The sequence below is a fragment of the Lepisosteus platostomus genome, chromosome 22, assembly GCF_059453375.1.
Source record: "Lepisosteus platostomus isolate fLepPlt1 chromosome 22, fLepPlt1.hap1, whole genome shotgun sequence".
NCBI lineage: Eukaryota > Metazoa > Chordata > Actinopteri > Semionotiformes > Lepisosteidae > Lepisosteus > Lepisosteus platostomus.
In genome coordinates, this window is record NC_142632.1 from 17,429,096 (window position 1) to 17,452,316 (window position 23,221).

Below are 23,221 nucleotides of genomic sequence, written 5' to 3' on the forward strand. Positions count from 1 at the left end.
AAGCTTTACTCTGTTAATGGTTTGAATGGACAAGTTCTACATTGACCTTAAATCCAAATGAAGAACCTCTCTATTCATTAACTGATATTTTACAGTAGTGGGTCAGTTCTGGTTCTGGAGGAACGCTGTGTCTGCTGGTTTTCATTCCAGAGCATTCTAGTCTGCTCTAAATCTCTAGTCCTTAATTGATCATCTTGCTTGTCTAGACTTTTATGACTTTTGTTTATTTAGTCAGTCCTGAGTGTCAACAGTACTGGACATTAGGGGCACTGTTTCCAACAGCTTCAGCACTCAGAACTTTACACAGCCTCTTCTCAACTTGCTATGTATTATTTCTAGCTAAACAGCTCTTGCTAGTAGATCTCTCATTATCTCAATTGTGGGAATAAAACTGTATCGGACATCCCATAGTGAGTGTATTTTCATTCTCTAATGCTTACTTTTCGTGCAGCTTATATATAGTTATACCAAAAATGATCTAACCAAATAAGGAGGAGGGGGAGAACTTTCTTGCTATTGATCCTGGATAAGCAGGTCGGACCTCTGCTGCCTTATTTTCCCTGCAAAGCTGTAATTTATCTGTGCAGAGCTGCGTTTGCATGCTCCTACCTTGGAGTGCACACAGACCGCACATACTCACACGTGGGCTGATGTGTGTAGGCGGCCCTAGGCACCTGCTGTGGGGCAAACTCTGGCGCACTCAGCTCCCACAGAGAGAAAATGCTGGTTTGCTATGTGCTCCAAGAATGCCAAAGGGCCGTGACTGATGGAGGAGCAGGGGCATCGCGTCACAATTTCATCTTAAATCTACAGACCTGGCTCTCATTGGTTCAATCCGGGATGTATTCACAAGAGACATTTCTTGGAAGTGATCAGAATCCTTGACCACTTCACAACCCTGTGAACGTCATGCATGGACCGAAGAGCTCCTGAAAACAGGAAGCACAGAGTGGTTTAGGTTTTGCTCGTGGCCAGACTGGCCCCGTTTGTTTCAGTTCAGCATTGGAGGGGTTTAGCTGTTCTTCCATTTCAGTTTGTGTAAGTTTCTTACAGTGACTGATGATCGTAAAAACTCCATGTGGCTTTCTAATTTATGTGTTTGCAGTGATACACATAAATACTAAAACTAGGGTTCGCGTGTCAGCTGTAATTTAAGTCACTTGTAATTTATGCAGTTACAAGCAACCCTTTATCTTAGACAAGTTAAATATCTTATCTACTCTTTCCTTGGATTAATTACTACGCAATAAATTTAGGCCAAATATGTAATGCAATTAATGGATTAGTACTAAGAAAATATGGCGGTATCGAAATCCTTTTTTGGGGATGTAATTTATATTACAAACAGCTTTAGCAGCATGTGTGTACAGTAGTACAGTAGTCTGTGGTGCCTGTTCTGTAGTAGTGCAGTGTTGTGTTCAGGTGAGCTAGATCCTGAATTCCTTGGTAGTGCAGGACTGGCTGCAGGTGGGCTTGAAGCTGCTGCCTGCCTGCTGGGGACGGGGGTGCCCATCCCCCAGGTTGTCAGCAGAGCCCATGGTCAGAGTCTCTTGACTTCCTCCAGTTGTAACACATGTAACAGAAGTGAAAAGCCGATGAAAGGAAAACTAAACTGGACTATCGGTTTATGGAAAATGGCCCTAATCAAATATTTAGCAATCCCAGCCTTGAGGTGATGGAAATATTGATGTACACACAAACCGAGTCAAAGTGATGGGCTTACACTGCTGTCGAAAGAAGAGAATTGGGACTGTAATTGTAAAGCATCTTTTTTCAGCTTCGCAAATCAAGCACTCAGTGACTAACAGGTTTTTTCTTTTAGCCCCCAGGGGACCATGTGCCCACCCTGTTTGCTCGAAAGGTACACATGCCATTAAAGAAGTGTCCCAGATTTGTGCTTTTATTGGAAAGGCTTAGATCGCTTTATTTGTTCTCTGGTTCTGAAAAGCATCTGGCGTGTGTATTGCTTTTTGTTTCTTTGAAAGATTAATGTTGTATCGATTGGGAGCTCTTTAAATAGCAAGCGCTGTCTGGGCTCCCGTGTGAGCGCCGGTCTCGGGCAGGCTCGCTCAAGCCTGCACAGGAGCAGACCGCTGGGAGTGAGCGGGAGCCGAGAGGAGCCCTGAGCCAGAGAGCCGGTGCAGACGCAGCCCGGCCTTGCCAGAGCTGTGCGCTTCAATAACGTCAGGCGAGGGGGGCTGTGGAGAAGCTGGAAGAGTCTGGGCTCTCTGGGCCTGCTTTCATAAGGGCTTTGCAACAGAGCGGCTTGGGAGATGTGTGTGTATGCCGGGACAGTCACCCTGACCTGCGTGTGAGAAAAGGACTCTTGATACGTGCAAACTCTTCCCGTTGGGGTATTCTCCCAGTCTCACTGCTGCCTGTTCTGTCTCGCGTTGCTCATCCTCCCCGGTCATGCACAGCGTCTCAACAAGAGCTTCTCAAGCTGAAGGACCCATCTAAGGAAAAGCTCATGAAGAATATAGACAATATAAGCATCCATTAAAAATTAAATCCATGTATGTTAAATACAAATAAAGCTGCTATAAATTTAAAATTTCAACAGCATAACTGTCAGTATGTTAACTACTGTATAGGTGTGTGTTTATTTCATGTTCTACTAGAATTGGGATGAAAAGTTTAATTTTCATACCATTCATTCTGTGAATTTTCATCAAGCCGGAATAGGTTGCCTGCTCACTGGCTGCTTGCATCTTGGCTGGGTGGTGCAGCTTCAGGCTGTTTCCTCTTCCTTGACCGCTGAGACAGAGCAGAGTTCCCCTGCCAAGCTCTGCAATTCCGGACAGCCAGGTGTCCAGATCAGCCTTATCCCTGCTAGTATACATTTTTAGGATACCAGCCAATTGCTATATTAATACAGCTTCAGAGCTTCCTGAAGGACCTTTGGGTCATGCAGTATTTATATCATTCCAGGACATTATTAAGGGCAAAGCAGCACACCATGACAATATTATTTTGAGCTCCTGCAGTGGTCCTATGGGCATACTGTGCGGATAGAGCAATATTAATACAGCACCAGAATGATCGAAAGGGTTCAACAGTGGAGCATGGCTTTGCTCGTACAGCTGCAAAGATGTCATACGGGCAGAGTGGGGGTGTGTTGTGCAGTATCCTTGGAGTTCTCTTTTAAGGGAACAGCAGACAGTCTGGGCAAGAGCAGCGCAGATTTTCATCTCTCTACCGGAAACTTGAACATGGCCGGGGCATTAGTGAAGCTCCACTCGAGCACACCGGCGAAAGCGTGAAGATGTGGTGGCAGCTCGGGGTGAGAGACGAAGTCGCCAGGCACTGCGGAGCAGTGTTTACAGTAGTGACATGAGAGGTATGGAAATCCAGAGCACAGCGAAGGGTTAATTCTGCCTTAGGAGCACACAGGCAGAAGAATGTTGACGCTGCCGAGGAGTGTGGAATGAAGATGAAATAACGTGAAATAAACCCAAACATGAAAACTTGCGTGTCGGTATAAAGGGCTAGTGATTGGCCCTTTTAACAGCTCTGTGTGAAGGAAGTGTAGACTGGTCATATAAATACAGCTCTACAGAACACCTATACCGCTGAAGCTTGGCAATATTAACACTGCCCCCGCTCTCCTCCTGTTTCCGTCAGGGAAGCACGCACAGAATTTAAACCCTGGGGACCAGTTGGCCGCGCCAGACTGGGAAAGGTGAAGCAGCTGTGTGTGTGTGTCTGGGGGGGGTTGGACTAAATCTGCGAAAATGTCGCGCTGGCCCCGGGGGATTTGGGACGTGCACTGACACAGGATATGAGAGAGAGGGATTACTGCCAGTGCATTTGTCTGCCCGGCTCTTCCAGGCTGCAGCGCCTGACCGGCGAGTTCACCTCCTCGTTTCCGCCCGAGCGATGCAGAGGAAAGGTCAGGGCTGCGGAGAGGGCGGGCCTGTCTCGGCCGATCAGCTGCCACCCTCCGCAGACTGGCTCCGACAAGGGGCAGCAGGCCTTGCCTTCGCCATGCCCCGTCTGAGATGGCAGCTTGTTATTAATACTTTATACTCCATTGATTAGCGGATACACAAAAATAGATACACAAATGTCGGTGCAATCAGTTTCAGATCGGGTCATCAACTTGCCCCACTCCGTTCATTTAGCCAGTTTTAATTTTTGCACCCTTGTCTAGACAGAGCTCAAGTTAGTATTGGGGTGGTTATGTGCAGGAAGGAGACATGTACAGAGGCTGCAATAAAGCCCAGGGTACAGAAGCAGAAATGAAAATATGTATCCAGTGATTAAAAATGGTGGTAAGAACAGTAAGATCTCCTGTAGTGGGCTTTGTGACAAAACGCCTGTCAGCACAGATTGGAGGAATTACTGCACTGCCAAAACAGAATGCTAGATGAGAACACATTGGGTAAAATCCTGCCCATCCGGAAAGCAGAGGGTAAGACAGCAAGCCGTCACTCAGGACCATGTTTCAGGTTACACTTAGGGACTTCCCACACTCCCAAGATTTTGTGATTTGAAGCATTTTCAAGAAAGTGAAAACCAAGGGACACAGGTCTACACGTCCGATATACTTGAATATCCATTCTCAAGGTTGTGGGTCTCATTCATCACTTTTTTATCTTTCCTTTTTGAAGTATAGAATTCTAAAACGTCTGTGACAGGTGTGATTTATGTCTGTCTGTGTGTGTGTCTTGCTATCTGTCTGTCTAAGCTGGGGGAAGGGGGCAGTCCTTGGCCTTGATCAAAGTTTAAAAAAGTAACTCCCCAGGCCATGAGAACAGCTGTCTCATTTCTTAATTCGCTTCTAAGCGAAGGTAATGTCTGTCTCCCCCCAGTGGAGAGTGTGTGATACAGCACTGTGAAGGAGGGCTCAGCCAGGCATCAGACAGGAGCTGGGGGTAGAGCCCTGAGGCACAGTCGGAGTCTGAGGCAGACTTCATTTGCACTCCCCACTAAGAGCTCGCTGCTGCACATCTTTTATTATTTATGTGGCTTCTCCTGGTCAGGCTGTGTGCTGTGCATTTCCCAGCAGCCTCAAGCGACTCTCCCGGTCCTTCTGCTGCTAGCTTGACGTGTCCAGTGACGGCTGCCTGTCTCTCACCGTGTTGCCAAGCTGGGGCCCCTTCTCCAGCTTCATGGCAGATGTCCTTTCGGGACGCATTTCCATGGTCTGGAACACAAGCAAGGCTCCCATTGCAGAGCATGTTGATCCGTTTCGGGCTTTATAAGCTGACGTCTGTTGTACTGTTCCAGCAGCATGAGCAGAGCAGCGCAGTTTCAGCTCCCACAGCTGACTGCGCAGATTCTCTCGGAACAGAAGAGCAGGCTTGAAGAACCCCACTCCTTCCGCTGCTTCCCCAGTGGTGGAGCCTGACTCTGCTGCGCAGTGGGAGAGAGCAGCCACACTGTGGCTACAGTAAGAAATTGTTTGCCTGGTTTACAGACAGCCACTGGCCTCCCTGTATGTGTCTGTGCTTTTGAAGTGGCGTAGCTGGTAACTGAGTCTCAGGAGTGGCGGCCAGTGTTCTTCTGTAGCCCTGTGGGCTTTCTTCTGTCTGGGACACAGTACCTGAGCAAGCCCATATACCCCCTTGCCTTGGTATTGTGTACATGTTCCATAAATGTGTTAATTCATCGTAAGAGCTGAAGCAGTGATTTTCTGTCCCTAATGTGGACTTCCCCGTCATGGCATGATCATCAAACCACGTCCATAATCATCGCTACGGGATGGCGGGACACAAGGGGCTGCAGTCAGGTTGTTTTCCAGTCGCCTGATTAGCGCCACGGCTCTTTTCTCGGACACGAAACGTGGAGTGCCGGGTGACGCTGTGTGTGCCGCAGTAGGAGCGTTTCTCGTTGCCTTTACTGAAAAGGGCTGGCAGGCAGCGCGGTGGTGGCGTCTCCGGAAGGGCCGCGCTGTCGCTTGTTCCAGAGGAGGGAGGAAGACGGACGCAGGCCGCAGGGGCCCTCGGCTCCCTCTCCCACAGCCGTGCTCGGCCCCGCGCGCTGGGGGCTCCCGCCTCAGCGTGTCGGCTCCCTTCGCAGTCCTCAGCCCTCTTTCAGCGTTTGGTTACCCCCTAACAAGGTTTTAATAGGTATTTTCTGCATTTTAAATGTTAATTCAATGTTAATTGTTTAGCATTGCACCCCCATAATTCTCTGAAATTGAATGTTGATTATTTCAGTATATCAGTGCTGAACGGTGCTTTCTCCGATAATGTTTCTGAAAAGCACACAGCAGTTTTTTTTTCCAAAATCGCTCGATAAATGAGTCTCATTGAGACATTTATTTTAAGGAGTGCAGCTTGGCCAGACAGAGGAACTATTTTAACACCCTGACTTCTGTTTTTGGCAGTTTTCTGTTTTTGGCACTTTGTGCTGTGAGTTGGCTTGTAAGTCTTGTCAGAGGTCCTGTACTTTATGTTACCGATGACGTACATTTGTGTCCGCTTGGCTGTGCAAACTCTCTTAGGACAGACAATTTCAGGCTGCTCTCCGTGTCGGGCCTCGTAATTTGAAATCAGTTTTTTTTAATGTATGGTATAAATCCAGGGTTAACAACACTCTCAAAAATACAGAAAAAAATACAGCTCTGATCTCTTCACCAGATACAAACCTTTCTAATTCCAAATCCATGCAAATCCTGCAGTATTTAAAAATGTTTGTGCAACTGTACCTTGATTAACTGATTTTTCAGCTTTACCTCCTTTGCACTGCATTAGCATCTAGAATGCTTACTGTTAATGCCTGCTTGTTGTCATCCGTTAATATAAAAACATTAGATGCCTGGCGTTGTTCAAGGCAGTTATGAACCTGGTCTGCTTTGCCCAAATACTCGGATGCCTGCTCTGTCTTTGCTAGCTGCGGTAATGTTCTGTTCTGTGTGTGGATTTTTACAGCTTGCCTGCTGTAATACCTTAGCTGTTTTTCTGGCATTCTGTGCAGACACATTTTGTACAGTTTTGGAAACACAGTAGTCATCTGCATAATAGATATCATAAATAACATGCAGAATGAATGCCTTGGAATCCTGCACGCTTTCATTAAAATGTGCCATCTTTCACAGACAGGCATAAATAACATGCTCTTAAATTCTAAATAAAAACCCAATTAAATTCATTAAACACTTAGCGCAAAATCACCTATAATTAGATGTTACCATTAAATTAATTAGCACATATTCGCTGTTCCCAGCATGCTTTCTGAAACTGCCGAGCCAAATATTTCAGTGGAGCCAGGCTGTGTTTCAGGCTCAGCGGGACGATATTCAGATAGAGCTGTGTTTCAGGAAATGGAGCGTCTTCTTGGAATCAGATCTTTCACACAAGAACCTACCTACCCAACTGTTAGGCAAGCAGAGAAATAATGGGCTCCCCTAAAGATCCCACTGCAGGTTTCTGAACTGGGTTTATAATGGGATCAGAGAGAAGGGGGATGGCGCCAGTTACCTCTTCCAAAGCCCAGTAATCTTACAAGCCACAGCGTATCGCACAGGGTTAACTGCTCAGTGATGTGTTTCAACCCTTCGACAGAGGAGGTGCCACCTTCTGTGTTAGTCTGACATGCCTTTAACTCCCGGCTGAACAGGGGAGCTGTGAGTGAACTGTAGCCAAGCCATTTGTGGGATCCAACACTGCACTAACAGAATCAAAAATATTATATCAGATTAGAGTGTATTAAGGGGAGCCTAAAGACTATATTAGTGTAATCCCTCTGTTTTAGTGTAGGCTTGTCTGTCTGGCTGAAGCACGCACTCCCAGCCAGGCCTACAGTGCTCACAGCCCGCTGGATTAGACTGTAACTGAGAGGGCTTAGTGACCTGTGCTGGGGTTGGGGAGGGGGTTTGTCAGGCCGGGGCGGTAGGGCTCAGGCTCTCCAAGCCCAGTAGTGAGCTCTGTGGTAAGTGAGCCTCTCGTCTCGCGGCCCGAGCGACACGATGGAGAATACCCACTGTGAATCTGGTTTGAGCCCCCGTTGTGAGTAGGTACCCAATTCAGCAATGCAGATGCAGGTTTAAGAGCTCCGGGACACACGTAAGGGTTACAAATGAAAGATTAAACTCATCCTGCTTGCCAGGCACCACTTGGCCAACTGTTTCCTGAATGATTTTAGTGAAACTATATTATAAGGTGTGGCTGGGCAGTTTGGTCCAGGTGCCCTGCATTCTTTATTTCAAGGAATGCCAGGATCTGTGACTTGGTTTGGTGGTGATCTTCAGACCATAGGTGCAGGTAATGGGGTGCCAGTGACATATTCAATGGATATGTTTCTCGAACCGAAGCTTAAATCGACCATCCAAGCTTTAAGATAAAGATGGAAAGTTAGCGAGATGAGAAACCCTGCTTATGAGGAACACTTTGTTTTCTTGCGTAGAATTAATACAGGTCTGAAAGGCCTCTCAGCAGCTCATTTTTTAATAAACACCAGGCAACTGGTGTCTTACTTCTATTAAGAAAAATGAACTCTTCAGAACAGGAGCCGCAGGACTTCTTTCGCATCGTTATGCATTATAATTTTTATCAACCCCAGACTCCAACACCAGGGGCTGAATATATCAGTTACCTTATTTGCATGAATTTCCTCTGTGTGGCGTTAAAACATTACTGAATATATTTTCCTTGCATCTTCTGTAGAATTTGTAGAACCGTAAAACCTGCATAACTAGAGAGGGTTGCTTCCCTGCGTGGTCTGGAGCTCAGTGACGGGCCCGTGATCGTGGGGTTCTGTCCCCGGAGCCGGCCCGTGATCGTGGGGTTCTGTCCCTGGAGCCGGCCCGCGGCCGTGCGGTTCTGTCCCTGGAGCCGGCCCGTGGCCGTGCGGTTCTGTCCCAGGAGCCGGCCCGTGGCCGTGCGGTTCTGTCCCTGGAGCCGGGCTGTGATCGTGCGGTTCTGTCCCCGGAGCCGGCCTGTGATCGTGTGGTTCTGTCCCCGGAGCCGGCCCGTGATCGTGTGGTTCTGTCCCCGGAGCCGGCCCGTGGCCGTGGGGTTCTGTCCCCGGAGCCGGCCCGTGGCCGTGGGGTTCTGTCCCCGGAGCCGGCCCGTGGCCGTGCGGTTCTGTCCCTGGAGCCGGGCTGTGATCGTGCGGTTCTGTCCCCGGAGCCGGCCCGTGGCCGTGCGGTTCTGTCCCCGGAGCCGGCCCGTGGCCGTGCGGTTCTGTCCCTGGAGCCGGGCTGTGATCGTGCGGTTCTGTCCCTGGAGCCGGCCAGTGGCTGTGCTGAGTGGCTGCTCCTTTGCTGCTAATCTGCTTCGCACACATTCAGACTGGTTCCCAGGTTGACACAAAAGAAAATAAGAAATGATTACAGAGATTACAATTCTCCTATATTAGTCACAGCCTTTTTTAACTTCTTAAAGAGTAGGGTGTGTCACTCTCTGTAACCCAGAATAATTGGCTTCCTTGTTATTCTCTTGCATTTACTCAAAGGCTGATAAACCACTGATCCCAGTGAGTGGTCTAAACATGTCATCAGCGCCTCAACTAGAAATAAAGGCCCTCTTCTAAATATAATTACACAAATAATCTGGTTTGTTAATGCATCGAAGTGGCAGTTCGTTTTTCCTGCACTACGCCCTTTTGTCAGTGTTCTGGGCTCATCGCCTCCTTCTAATGGCAGCTGTGTGCTGTAGACTCAGCCCATGGTTGCTTCCATGTTGCTCTAAAGCAGGCATTACTTTTCATGCATTGTCCTGCCTGTCAGATTTGTGTATCAAATCTAGTACCTTAATGTGAATTGAATAGTGCCTTGTTGTCCCCATTTGGGTAAAATCGTTTCACAGCACACTCCCAACATAAGAACACAGCGACAGACAAAACTGACCGACCAGGAAGTCAGTGCAACAGTGTTACAGCAAGATAAGGGAACAGATGGTTACGATACATTGTTTGAAAGAGATATCGCAAGGCACCCCAATGTAAAAGTGTAACAGTTACATTATGTCCTACATATCAGTTTACACATGTTTTAACCTCCTTTGCCTCTTTTAAAATAAAGTGCTTTACATTGTGATTTTGGATGAGCTACATGCAAGCAAACAAGAAGTCTCCTGGCAGTGCTGTGTAAACTTTACTTTTGCTTGTACAATTCTTCATACATTATGAGAGGTATTATCCAGCCTGACATAACTATCAATTGTAACTTAATTCTGCTTTATTTAGTTGAGAGTTTTGCGATTATTACTAAGGGTTTTGTTTTTATTGAATGGCATACATGTGATAACAGCAGAATGCAACAGATTCAGTTTACGGAAAGGCTGCTGGGTTTGCTTAAATAAATGTGGATCTGAATTCTCTGGAAACCAAAAGGATAGTAATGCAATGTAGGTGAATTACACAATGGCGATGACGAGTCGAGTCTAGTTAGTGTACGTTTACCACAGTGTCACTGGCATGGAGGTGGACAGGAGCGTTTCCTGTTGTCTTTGCAGTATTGTTTATATGAGTGGAGAAAAGAGCAGGACCCAGAATGGAACCTTGTGGGATCCTTCTGTAGCTGGATGAGGTGGTGAAAAACATGTCAGATCGGACAGCCTGTATACCGTTCTGTCAATAATTCTGAACCCTTCTAAGAGTGTATAAGACTAATACTGCAAAGCATTTTCAAAACAATCGGTGATCCATAGTGGCACAATCCGTTGATAAGTCTCGAAGGGAAGCAGCACAAGGACAAGCTTCCCAGCAACATTGCTCAAGCTGCGAGTAAGATCCTCAGATCGATCACCTAGTAAGAAGCAAGCAAGCTGGACGGGCCTGTTGGCTTCCTCTCGTCTGGGATCTTTGCTCTGATAACGCCCTCTTGAGCGTTCTGCCCAGCAGCAACACGCGTGCTTATATAGTTATAAATTAAGACTGACTTAGAGTATTTTGAAGTAAGAGCAGCATGAAAAATAACCGGCACGGGGCTCACCGTTAAGTGAGTAAGCCCTTTCCTTCCAACCAAATTTTATTTACAGCTCCTCATATTTGTACTTTAAAGCATTTCATCCCGGAGTTATTTTAAGAAATCATGTTACTGTGCCGATGGAGTTAGCTGCTGGAGGTGAGGACTCTGTAATCCACTGCCGCCGCGCTGCTGTGGGTTTCGTCAGGCGCTGTATTCACTGTGCTCCTCTCTCCCCCAGGGCTGATGAGATTGAGATGGTGATGACCGACCTGGAGAGAGCTAATCAGGTGAGTCTGTGATCTAGTGCTGTAAGGTGCTGCATGGCGGTCATGTCATGCAGCTTCTTCACGGTGTTGTCCCATGTTGACCGTGTTCTGTGACTAACACGTAGGTTGCCATTGACAACACACTGCCTTAGTGGTCTTGATTTTTTTGCTTAAATGTGAGCGGTTGGAAAAGTGAAAAATTGTTCAACAGATATCCAAATGGTCATATACCTGCCCCTATTGTGAAATGATTGTGTATGACGCAATGCTGTGCTTTAATCTGGAGATTTCCTGAGTTTATATAAAGAAACCTTCTGAGCCACTCATGTGCGGTCTCCAGTTGTAGCAAACCCCACAGCTTTTCCATCTGCGAAGGCCTTCTGAACAATATTGGCCGTTTTTCCGGTACACTAGCATAGGCAGTGACAGAGGAGCCCAGTCTGAGCTGCTGTGCCCTCCGGACTGTGTCTCTGTGGGGGTACAGCTGAAGAGCTGCTTGTATAGCTGTGCTTTGTAAACACAATAAAGAATGTGTGTCAGAATCTCAGCAGTGCCATATCTTTTGACTTCAGGTGTGACTGTGGTGCTCTGGTTGCGCCCCCTAGTGAATTTGTTTTTCTTTCCTTAAACTTAATGCTGCTGGCATATTATCCTACTGCAAACAGGATGATAGCATAACTACCTGTCGGACAGTCACCCTTAAATAAATAATATTTTTGCCAAACGTCATCTAGGCCATTTATTCAAGTTACTCCTTGTCGTTTTTTCTCTGGTTTTCCAAGTTAATAACAACAAGCTTGGCTTGTTGTTGGAGGTGGTATTGCAGTGACACGGGAGTTTCAGAGGCCTGGCGCCTGGTGCAGTGCTGCGGTCTGCAATTCAGCGGGGTCTGTCTGGCCAGGCCTGGGAGGACAATACACACTCCAGTCTGCTTCTCAGGACTTTTCTCATGCTCTTCATGGACGTTTAAAGAGTGGAATTTGCACACTTTATTTTCAAGAAAACAACCCTTAAATGCTCTTTAATTTTACAGCAGTGAAAGTAACCCTTTGAAGGCTGCGGTTAACAATCCCAGCAACTAAATGGAAGATTGCAGGTTCCTGTACATTGCATGTACCTACAGCTTAATAACTTCAGTAAGGACTAGATTCTTCCTTGTGCTTTAGATTTTAAAACCTTGAGAAAAACTTCTAAGGAACTGGAGAAGATTTGCCAACCAGTTTAAAGGGGTTGTTCTTTCCCTCCAGGAGAGTCCATTAAGGAGAGTGAAATGTGAATGGCTAAGTTCATTTCTGTGTTGCCATAGTTGGGGAGCTCACAGACAGAGCTGAGAACCGTGTAGCCTGAAGGCTGTGCTGTGGTTCATCAAAGAAAAGCGCTTATTCGGTGTAAGAGTGAAGCTAATCGTAATCTGACTCCGGCTTGAAATATTAAAAGGTGATTTCTGAAAGGCAATCACAGTGGCCAGTGCAAGGTGTGACGGATTGTTGTGCTTGTCAGTGCAGCTGGTTCTTATTTGATAAGTGGGGTGCCACTGCTGTTTCACCAAACCCACTGTCAGAAAACACTGACATCTGAAGTGCAGAAGCTGTGCAGCCACTACTAATTGAAGGGGGCAGTATTGTAGATTACCCATTTTCTGATCTTATTGCATTTCCAGCCACATTCAATCAATTTACTGCCATTTCAAACTCTTTTTCTGACAGCGCTTTGAGCATTGAACGTTTTCTTAAATGGCCTCTGTATTTACAGCTGTGAGAACGCAGTTTCCACCCAGTGAGTGCGTTGGGTTTATAGATAGATAGCATGATACTTCCGTGGTGCGACCAGAAGCCCTGAACACAAGGGTGTATAGCAGTGGTCCCACACTAAGTGCTGGCTGAGATTTGAGGTAGAGATTCAGCTGCTCCGACCTGACGACAGGGAAGTAAATGAGTGCGACACTCTGCTCTCAGGCCCGTGCAGCAGTGACAGTGTTCCCAGTCTCATTTCATCTGCATTGTCTTGACAAACTCTATCTGCTTTAGAAGAGTTATTCGACATTAAATATATATCTTATACCCTTTTATTCAAATATGCATCCGGGAATGTGGGACTTCCCACAGCAAAAAGAGGGTATGTCTGTGAAAACAAGCCCAGCATTTAATGCGATCCCTGCTGTTAAAGGAACTATATAATTTCTGAAAACAATAATTTACTGTGATTCTAAATAACACAATCATTAACCCTATTTTTGTAGTTAGGACCTTGCTAAAAAAAAACCTTAGCTCCAACACATCTACAGTACATTGAATATTAAGTTGCATTTACAAAGAAAGTAAATTAGTTTAAAATGGACAGATATATATATATATCGTTTTGATAAAAGAACTAGAAAGATGTGTTTAGTTTATATTCTGGTTCACGTTCTTGCATTATTTAAATGAATTCCTTTGCCCACGGTGGAATGCATTTATTTTCACTTTTAATTTTGGATAATATGAAGGTTGAACTCGAGGGCTTTTCGGACTGTTCCGCAGTCGGCCGCACTTCATTGTGCTGCATCAGGATCTTCCTGAGGGTCTCATCCAGGCATGGTCACATGCTAGAGAGCAGGATTCACTCTCCCTTCCTCGTCAGGAGCAAGTGTCTGGTTTACTTCCTGTGGTCTGGAGGCCCCATGTGGCTGGAGATTGCTAGGAAACCCTTTTTTCCACATGGAATGTACTGCCAGGGCACGTTCCTAGGGAGGCAGTGACACAGTGAACCTTTAAAATCAAGGCTGAAGTCTGTAATAAAACCGCTTGGTGTACTGCAAAGTGTCAAAAACTGATGGGCTGAATAGCTGGTTCTTGTCGTTAACTTTTAACAGTTTGGCTGCACCTTTATGCACAGAAGCTTAAAGGGTTACATTAAGGCTAAATCGAGGAAAAATACTTACACAATAGACAGGATAACATTTTAGTGTCCCTGCTTGTACAGTAGTTTCCTTGGTTGTCCTTAGGTCCTTGTTTTATGCGGTAGTCTATTGTGTTGATTTGGTCAGTACTTTCCAGAAGTTTGAGTCGGCTTGTGTGACCACCTGTGTTCAGCATGTCTGCGCATGGTTGCTCAACTTTGACACTTTTCCGGACGTTGTCTTTTGTCTTTAGTGTACAGATGAAGAGGGTTGTAGTGTTAGACATCTTTGCACATAATGTCTTTAATTCTTTCGTGCTCAGGTAAAAGCCTGCCATGCTCCATTATTTCCTCCTCATTCCATTTGAAACCAAAATCCATCATTTTCTGGACTTCTCTTTCGGCAGTGCTCTTGTCAGTTATGAGGCCGAGTGTTTAGGGATCCATTGTGAGTAGCAGGCCGTGGTGTGATGAATGTGCTGGAGTAATTGCCATCTGTAGGAGTGAATACATCTCCCCTCGTTTCTGCAGAGAGCAGAGGCAGCAGAGAGGGAGGCCGAGGCCTTAAGAGAGCAGCTGACGTCCGCCAACAAGTCCCTGCAGCTGGCCACCCAGATCCAGAAAGCCCCCGACGTGGTAAGCACACCCACCTCGCACCCCGATCGCAATCACAGCTCCACGGCCGCCACGCGCATTGTTGCCATAGGATATTTCATGGCAATTTAAACGAGCACTGTAGTGTAACACTGATTTCTAATACACCTGATGGAAGAAGAAATAGGAGGGAAGAATCTCTGGTCTACGGCACCACAGTCCAGAGATCTTGGATCAGTTTGTCTGCTTTAGTAGGTTTTTTACAGCTGAGTACAAAACATTATTCCTTTTTGGGAAGTGAGTCTTCTCCGTATGTCTGATCTGTTATGTATGAGGTACCGACAGTGTGAGTCCAGGCGTGCGTGTGGGGAGGGGGGCTGTGTGCATGTGTGACCAGTGCGTGTGCAGCGGTGGGCGGCTCCCCTCACCAGCTCTCTCGTGTGGCAGGAGCAGGCTCTAGAGGTGCTGTCACGCTCCAGTCTGGAGGTGGAGTTGAGCGCAAAGGAGCGGGAGATCGTGCAGCTGGTGGAGGATGTGCAGAGACTGCAGGCCAGCCTGAGCAAACTGCGCGAGAACTCGGCCAGCCAGATCTCCCAGCTGGAGCAGCAGCTCAGCTCCAAGAACTCCACCCTCAAGGTCAGCCTTGCACTGGCCACTTCGCCTTGAGGCCGCCTCTTCAGCATCTCTCTTGCTTTGCTGCCTCTCTTTATTGTCCCAGATGGGACACTGCTTTGCATCATGTTGCATATGAATGAATATGAATATGCATCCATTAACAATTAAAAAATACATAATGCATAAGATTAAAAAACAAGTCAGAAGCTTTAAATAATCCAGAAGTAGACAGATAAAGAAGCTGGGTCATCAGTGAGTATAATAGACAAAATAGAAATTTCAGAATTTTGAAAAAAAAACTTTTACTTGAAGGGCATATTTATACAGTATTCAAGTATTACTTGGAAACATTCAGATCGTTCCAGAAAGAAATTCAGAATACTTTTCACAGGTCTTCCCTTTTTTTTAAAACCTTTTGTTTAATTTTATGAGTTAGTATATAGTGTGAAGGCAAATGCATGTATTTCTAGATATCCATGCTGTACTTTCCCAAACAAGGCTGTACTGATGCTTCCTAATCTGTGCTTCTCAGCAACTGGAGGAAAAGCTGCAGGAGCAGGCAGATTATGAAGAAGTCAAGAAGGAGCTGAAGTAAGTCACAAAGCAGGCCGCACGTAGTCCAGTGCGTGTGGGTGAGGACAAGAGCCGCCGACCTCTAGACAGAACAGTTATTCATTAAGAATAATGTCTTGTCTGCAGTGGATGATCATATGAGCTTCAATGTCATTCTGACTATAACGGCTGTTGTTCACAGCAGGCTAAAGATCAGAAAGTCATTGGATGATACCATTTTACCATTACAAAAACTAGCTTTGTCCTGTAAATTTGCTTGTATAAGTACAAGGGACACGGCAATACTGTTCACTTCACTTTTACTTATGCACATAGGAGAAAACCTAGTAAGAAGGCTTTGCATGGCAGTGTGATCTGTCTCAGGTTTCATGAGCTGCAGGCTCTTGTACAAATTTCTCACATCTGTCCATGCAAATGAACTCGGCAAGAGGAAACAAACTTGAAATTATCCAGCTCCCACAGCTGTGCTAGATTGGAGCGCTACGCTGCGGTGGTTTCATGTTTCTCTGCAGTAGACTTCTGAGGCACCTCCTGACGGATCAGGAGTCTTTCTAATTCAGGATGACTGCTTCAGGAGCTGCTTTGGAAGTTGAAAAGGGGGTTTTAGCATCACGTCATTGTGTCAGCTTCTAGCTGATACTGGCTGCCTGCCTTCGATTGCTGCCACCATCACCATAACAGCTGAAGGGATGGGGAAACTTGGTTATTTGAGCATCTCTTTCCATTCGGCAAGGGGCCGAAGGGCTCAGAAGTGAGTTTCTTTTTCATTAAGGTCTTGGAGACAAGCAGCGCAGTTTGCTGACATTGTGCCAGCACTGAAATCCCATTAACCTTTAAATGCAGGCAGGGCACAAGCTGGTCACTAAATGGCATTGCCACCCTTCCTATTGGCTGTGCTTTTGTGTGGCTGCTTGATGTGCAGCAGCGAGTATTCATGCACACAGAACGACTTGTAAAGGTTCCTCACTTTGCAAGTGCTGAGAAGGATGAGTGGGTGTGATCCTTGGTTGTGAGGTAGCTGTGTTGTAGAAGCCAGTGTTTGGGTATGTATCCTGTTTAGCAGCAGCAAGCTGGCAAGTTCAAGCAATGCTGGATTGTCCAGAGGTCAGAGATCACCTGAGAGAGGCAGAACTCTAGTGGAACCATTTCAGATCTGATTTTGGACACCTGGTTTGGGATATGCACAGCTTTAAAAAGCATTTCTTCAGCAGATATATCACCAGGAGTGAAGGTTTCTGTTTTATTTCTCTTATATAGAAATGAGTTAAACTTGACGTTTGTGATGGTAAAGTCTGTTACTGATTTTATGTGGTTTTAGCTGTATCTGATCTTAGCACATGTAATTATTAATGGTGTCTATAAACTGTCTAAAATTGACATGAAGTTAGGCTGGGGGAACTGAGTGACTGCATTGCTCTTTCAAGCTATGTGGCATTTCTTTGATACTGATCTTTTTATTGATACTGTATCTTTCAATCATTTGTCATTTGATGTAGTATTTAATTATGGTCATGTATTTCATTTAAGATAGTAATTTAAAGTTTTCTCTTTAGATATTAAAAATGACATTGTTGTCATATATTGTAAAAGTGAGGCTTCCTGGAAAGAACTTATTTTTGTTAGAATGTGAGGTTTCACATCTAAAAACCAGCTGTGTTAAGATTGATAACCCCTTGTACTGTGAATCTGAAAATCTGGAACTGATCACCCTTTTTGACATTTAATCCCTTGTCTATGGCAGTAGTTTTTTAAATTTAATAGTTTTTTTTTTCACTTTTTGTTTATGAAAGTTAGGTTAATTTATCAAAAAGCCCAAAAGATTTGACTAACGTTTTCGACACTAACATAATGCTCAGTCTCATTTAATGTAATGACTGGAGTTCTTTAATGTAAGGATTCACAGGCCCTGCAGAGAGTGTTTGCATTGCCTGGGGTCCATCAGCATAAGTTCAAGCAGCTCTCGCTTACCAGTCACTATGGCCTCTCTTCTAAAGCCCAGCGGCAGGCATAACTGGTGTGTTGCCTCTGTTTTTTTCCACAGTATCCTGAAGTCCATGGAGTTTGGGCCATCCGAGGGTTCGACAGCACAGGTATGGGCACAGTGAGGCCACAGGATGTTCTATACAAATGGAAATAGAGGCAGAGCGTCTCTTTAAATGCTGAAGCTCCGTAAACACTGTACTGTTCTGAAGCCATTAAACAATTCAAGGGTAAAAGAACAAGAATGTGAATTGTATCCTGTAATACTTGCAACATTTGTGTCACTTCATAATACAAAGGGCAGTTCCTATGAGCAAAGTTAGAATTTATCACTATGACTGGAAAAGAAATAACTGGGCTACGATTCCAGACACAAGCCACCTAGCCCTGGGTGTTCCCAGGGTATTAAAAGCTTTTACCTCTGGTTTTAACCGTCAGCATTTCTTTAAATGTTTTTTTTAAAGAAGAGAAATTTAATTTGTGGCACTGAAGATTTCCTTAACAGCGGAGAAATGAGAACCAGGCTTTCTCCTTTCCGAACAACATCCAATTAAAATTCCAGAGTAGTGACAGTTTACTTTTCCACTCCCCCTTCGTGCTGTCACCTCAGATCCGCCCCTTCACACTCTAGCAGTCATCCTCAAAACATGAGAGGCGCGTGTCCCCGGACTCCCCAAGAGTCTGGGGCACGGCCTGGCTGACTGTACCCCGCTCTCTCAGGACTCCTCCAAGCCCCTGGAGGTGCTGCTGCTGGAGAAGAACCGGGCCCTGCAGTCCGAGAGCGCCGGCCTGCGCATCGCCAACAGCGAGCTGAGTGGTGAGTGTCCTCTGCGGCGGGGGGGGGGGGCGGGCCCTTCGTACTCTAGCCACTGCGCCAGCCGAGAACGGGCAGAGAGTTGACAAGATTGCAATATGAACACCGCAGTGTCCTCAGTTGGCCTTCCGTTATTCCACTGAGCACAGGGCTGAGGGAGTGAAAGGCCACTGTACGCATATTGTAGCACATGCAGCTGTCCTCCACATTGGTCCTTTCAAGTCCTCGCTGACGACAGGGTCCAGCACCACCGCACCCTCTCAACACCACAGTGGCTCCCGGCCTGCCCGGCCTGCCCGATCAGCTGCTGATTACAGAGCTTTAACTCCTCAGCACTGAAGTGACACATGACAAGTGAAAAGGGGCAGCCTCACTGAGGGAAAGAGAATATCTGGAAGAGCAGGCTGCCCCACACTTTGCCCAGTGCATAAATAACACCTCAGACAATGAAGGCATGGAGTTCGGTGGCAGTGTCTTATCTGATATCCATTCATGGATTCAGACACCCCTGCACTTGTCTGGATGCTCTTTTCCTTGGGGGGCTCTGGGACCTCAACATTTTTTCAGAGTCTAAGGAAAAGGCATTTTCCTGTAACCTTTCTGAAGCAGGCAGGACATGCTAATTTTTCTTTGAAAGTAAGAAAGGCTGAGATGGCCTGAACGTGGGCAAACTAATTGTGAATTTCACAAACAGGTAATGACAAGTGCTGTTCGCAGGCTGTTGGCTCTTTAAGGTCAGCCTGTGCCCTTCCCCCGGTGCTGCTCAGACACATTGGAACGCGGCTCTGTGAGCTGGGGCCCTTCAGGGCTCGCGCGCGTGTGTGCGTCCGTGGTGGGGCCTGGCTATGAAAATGAGGCCCTTCTGCTCTCCAGTCTGCCCTTTCTGTGGCACTGTTTGCATGGGGTTTGAAATGTCATCGCAATGTGCTCGAGGACTGCTTAAATATAGAGAAAATTAAATACGCTGCTAATAAAAAAATATCTAAGGGCTTTTTGCTTTTTCTGGTGCAGATTTATCTGACCCGATTGCATAAAACCAGAGCACAGGGACTCAAGTTTAATTTAAATTCTGACTATTCCAAGTCCCCCATAACATCACACAAAAAAGTATTACTTGGTTAATCTTGTAGATGTACACAGACCTTGAAAACAGCAAAGGGTTTCTTTCATGAATCAGTGAAAAGGGAGCTCTGAACTCCATGATGTGCTCTGTTCCAGTTGTCCTAACAGCAGGGTTTAAATCAATTTTTTCCACAATATTTGATCATTGGTAAACTAAAAAGGTACAGTACATTCACCACCATTGCTGCTTTAATTAACTCATGAATCCATGTTTCACATTTTCTGTCCATATTTTATTGTACTGTCTTAATCGTGAGACTTGTTTAGAATCTTCCTGATGTCCTTATTTAAGTGTTTCTGTGAGTACTGGATATACTGTATAGGTCAGTTTCTGGCTGGAGAGAGTGGGAAAAAAAACTGTGAACCCTGCTCATTAAAGTTCCATCCCTTGATCAACCTGCTTTCAGAAAAAAACAGCCCTGTTAACAACTTTATGGGAGAGTTGTCTGGGTAAGCGCAGTATACCACCGGAGATATACAGCATCACAGACTGAAGACATCAGAACCCGGTTTGATTTCACATTGTCTTCCTTCCCCTGACATCTCTGGTACCCTGAGAGCACCCTATGAGCCGTTTGCAGCTGTTACGTATTTTTGTTCGCTGGGGAGAAAGTAACTTAAGCAGCTGTGGGGTGCTCCTGTAGCCTCTGGGTTGTACTGTAGAGGTTACCCTTCTGCTCATTGGGAGATCTTCCTTTGTGCTGCCCTGCTGTGTGCAGTATGTTCTGTGACTAGAATCTGCTTTTAATGGATCAGTACCAGTAGCTGGCAGAATTATCAAGGTCTGTCCACACAGCTGTGGTTTGGTTCGGATGTGTTGTTTTGCCAGAGGTGTTGTCTCAGACCTCACCTCTGAAATGTCTTGTGCTGCCTGTACTCATACAGCCTGGATTTAACTCTCCATCACTTGCTGTGAAACAGACCTGGTCATTTTGTCCCCTGTAACAGTTTTTTTTTCTCCAGCAGGTGGGATTTGGAAATGAAAGGTTTGACAGGGAAATACAGTGCAATTAAACTAAAAAGGCAGGACGTGTGTATACTTTGTTTTTTTCAAAACATACAGGGGTATCTTTTGCCTAAGGAGATTCATGCTGAATTTGTACAAAGACAGGTGGACAAAGAGCTCTTGACTTGCAGAAAAAAACTGGGCACAATGAGTATGCCCAGTGATGGTATAGGGACATGCAGTGTACTGTTTCTAAGAATAATTTACAGGATCCTTCTGTAGATCATAATTTATGGAATGCTGTGGTGTTCACGTTCAGGAACTCACTCCAGGCTGGAAAATGTGCACAGGGTGTTTTTCAATGCAATACATTTTAGTGAGTAGTTCTTTGGGTGATTAGTGGGAATAGTTTTTCAAATTAATTTTTTATTTTCATTACTAAAAGCAGTGATGTTCATTTTTCTCATTCGATAACTGCAATGTGGCCCTGTTCTTTCACTGCTAATGAATTACAATAAGGCCACATCTGTCCTTGTGAGTTCCCAGTAAATCCCACGGCAGAATTTCTTCTTACTCTCAGGTAATCCACAACAAGCAATCAGGCAGTACTGTGCAATCTGTTTCTTCTACAAATTAAAGACATTTCAATCTTTCTAAATGTTAAACCATTTATCTGAGCTCTATGGAAATATTTTTTGAGAGACAGTTTTTCTACTTTTTTGGAAACTGTGACTTTTAATACCAGGAGATCTTTGACATTTTTATCCATTCAGACCTTTTGTGTTTATTCCTTATTCATTAGACACAAACTCTTAAGCTGTCTTTTGTACCTGGCCGTAAAAATCCAGCTCGCTTCAAGCAGAGGAGTTGGTTGATGGTAAAACAGAAAAAGACTGCAGCAGCCAAGAACACACACACAGCAAGCCCCACAAGCTGCAACCTGTCATTCGGAGCTGCCAGTGTGGAAATGCAGTGGCTGGGAAAGGCGAACGCGCAGGTAGCTGGGACACTGCTGCCTCTGCCGATATATCCATGGACATGCCTGCCAGACATTTCCCATCACAGCAGCTCAGCGTTCATCTCTGGCAAACCAGCCGAGACACTGTTAGCAAGCCGGCACTCTGTCCTTGATTCCACAGTGAGGGGAAGGCGTGCGAGCTCTGCTAACCCCCTCATACACACACTGGCATCCTCCTGAGCCCAGCACTGGACTGTGGCCCCCTCTCCTGCAAGGAGCTACAGTTGGAACCTGAGAGTGCTGGAGAGGACGGGGGCGGGGGGGGGGGGGAGTTAGGCATTAACACATCCTGAAAAACCCCCTTTTTCCCTAACCCACACTCCTCATAGATGTCTAAGGAAGATGTCAGCTTTGGAATGCAGGGAAGGCAATGCAGTGAATGTCTAGACTCTTTTTCGTTCCAGGCTGCCACTTACAAGAAAGGTACAAACCACAAATGCATGGGCGTCTTGTCTGTGGGGGGTTTAGCAAAAAATTTGTCTTGAAAGTGAAAAATAAGCCCTCTGTATTTAAAAAAAATTGCTTACCATTTTTTTTTTAAATCTGGGCTGATTTTTTTATAGTTGTTTTTTTTTTTTTGTCTTTTTGGACCCTTTTTTGACTCCCCCATAATGCATTGTGTTTGACCTTTCTTGTAGGGGCGGCCGGGCGGAAAGGGAAAGAGGCCCAAGCGGAGAGCCAGCAGCGCGTTCCCGCCACCGCCAACACAGCCGCCACCCGGCAGGGCTCCCCCCCTCCTCCAGCCCCCTCCCAGCTCCTCCTGCGTGCCGGGACGAGCACCAACAGCTCAGGCGCTGCCGAGCCGGCCTCCAGCGCCAACGGCACGCACCAGTTCTCCCCTTCGGGGCTCGCCCAAGACTTCTTCAGCCCCTCCCTGGCTGGGCCAGGCAGCGCCTTTCCCCTGGCTGGCAAGGTGGCCCTCAACTCCCTGCTGCAGCGCCAGCTCATGCAGACATTCTATTCCAAAGCCCTCCAGGACTCCCCCAGCGGCACCATGCTCTTTGCGCCGGGGCCCTATGCTGCCACCTCGCTGTCCGCCAGCCCCCTCCAGCAATCTCAGCACCAGCCGGCGGGGAGCCCAGACGTCAACGGCATGGCGCCCTCCCCTAGCCAGTCGGAAGGGGCGGGCAGCACCTCGGAAGGGGAGGACATGGACACCGCCGAGATCGCCCGGCAGGTGAAGGAGCAGCTCATCAAGCACAACATCGGCCAGCGCATCTTCGGGCACTACGTGCTGGGCCTGTCGCAGGGCTCCGTCAGCGAGATCCTGGCCCGGCCCAAGCCCTGGAACAAGCTGACCATCCGCGGCAAGGAGCCCTTCCACAAGATGAAGCAGTTCCTGTCCGACGAGCAGAACATCCTCGCGCTGCGCAGCATCCAGGGCCGCCAGAGAGGTGAGTGTGACCCCGCGTCCAGAACCGCCCAGGGCTAGAGGCAGGAGCAGGCCAGAGAGCCGCCAGACACAGCGGACTGTATCATCAGCATTGTAGTCTCATGGTCTTAGTTTAGTCTCGCAAACAAATTACATGCTTAAAATAGGTATATTTAGAAAATGAAT

The 23,221-nt window shown here is 46.5% G+C and overlaps 1 protein-coding gene across 7 annotated transcripts in view; it reads left to right on the plus strand.

Moving 5' to 3' along the window:
- The window catches only part of cux1a (cut-like homeobox 1a), a 170,411-nt gene that overhangs the window by 105,049 nt on the left and 42,141 nt on the right, over nucleotides 1–23,221 (plus strand). For 6 of the 7 annotated variants that reach the window (XM_088615795.1, XM_088615799.1, XM_088615800.1 and 3 more), the window contains 7 exons: nucleotides 11,097–11,145; nucleotides 14,533–14,637; nucleotides 15,043–15,231; nucleotides 15,743–15,801; nucleotides 17,825–17,873; nucleotides 18,484–18,580; nucleotides 22,302–23,057. In XM_088615795.1, the coding sequence (XP_088471921.1) occupies nucleotides 11,097–11,145; nucleotides 14,533–14,637; nucleotides 15,043–15,231; nucleotides 15,743–15,801; nucleotides 17,825–17,873; nucleotides 18,484–18,580; nucleotides 22,302–23,057 (1,304 nt within the window). The remainder of the gene's footprint in view (nucleotides 1–11,096; nucleotides 11,146–14,532; nucleotides 14,638–15,042; nucleotides 15,232–15,742; nucleotides 15,802–17,824; nucleotides 17,874–18,483; nucleotides 18,581–22,301; nucleotides 23,058–23,221) is intronic. The other variant, XM_088615797.1, reaches the window with a different exon arrangement.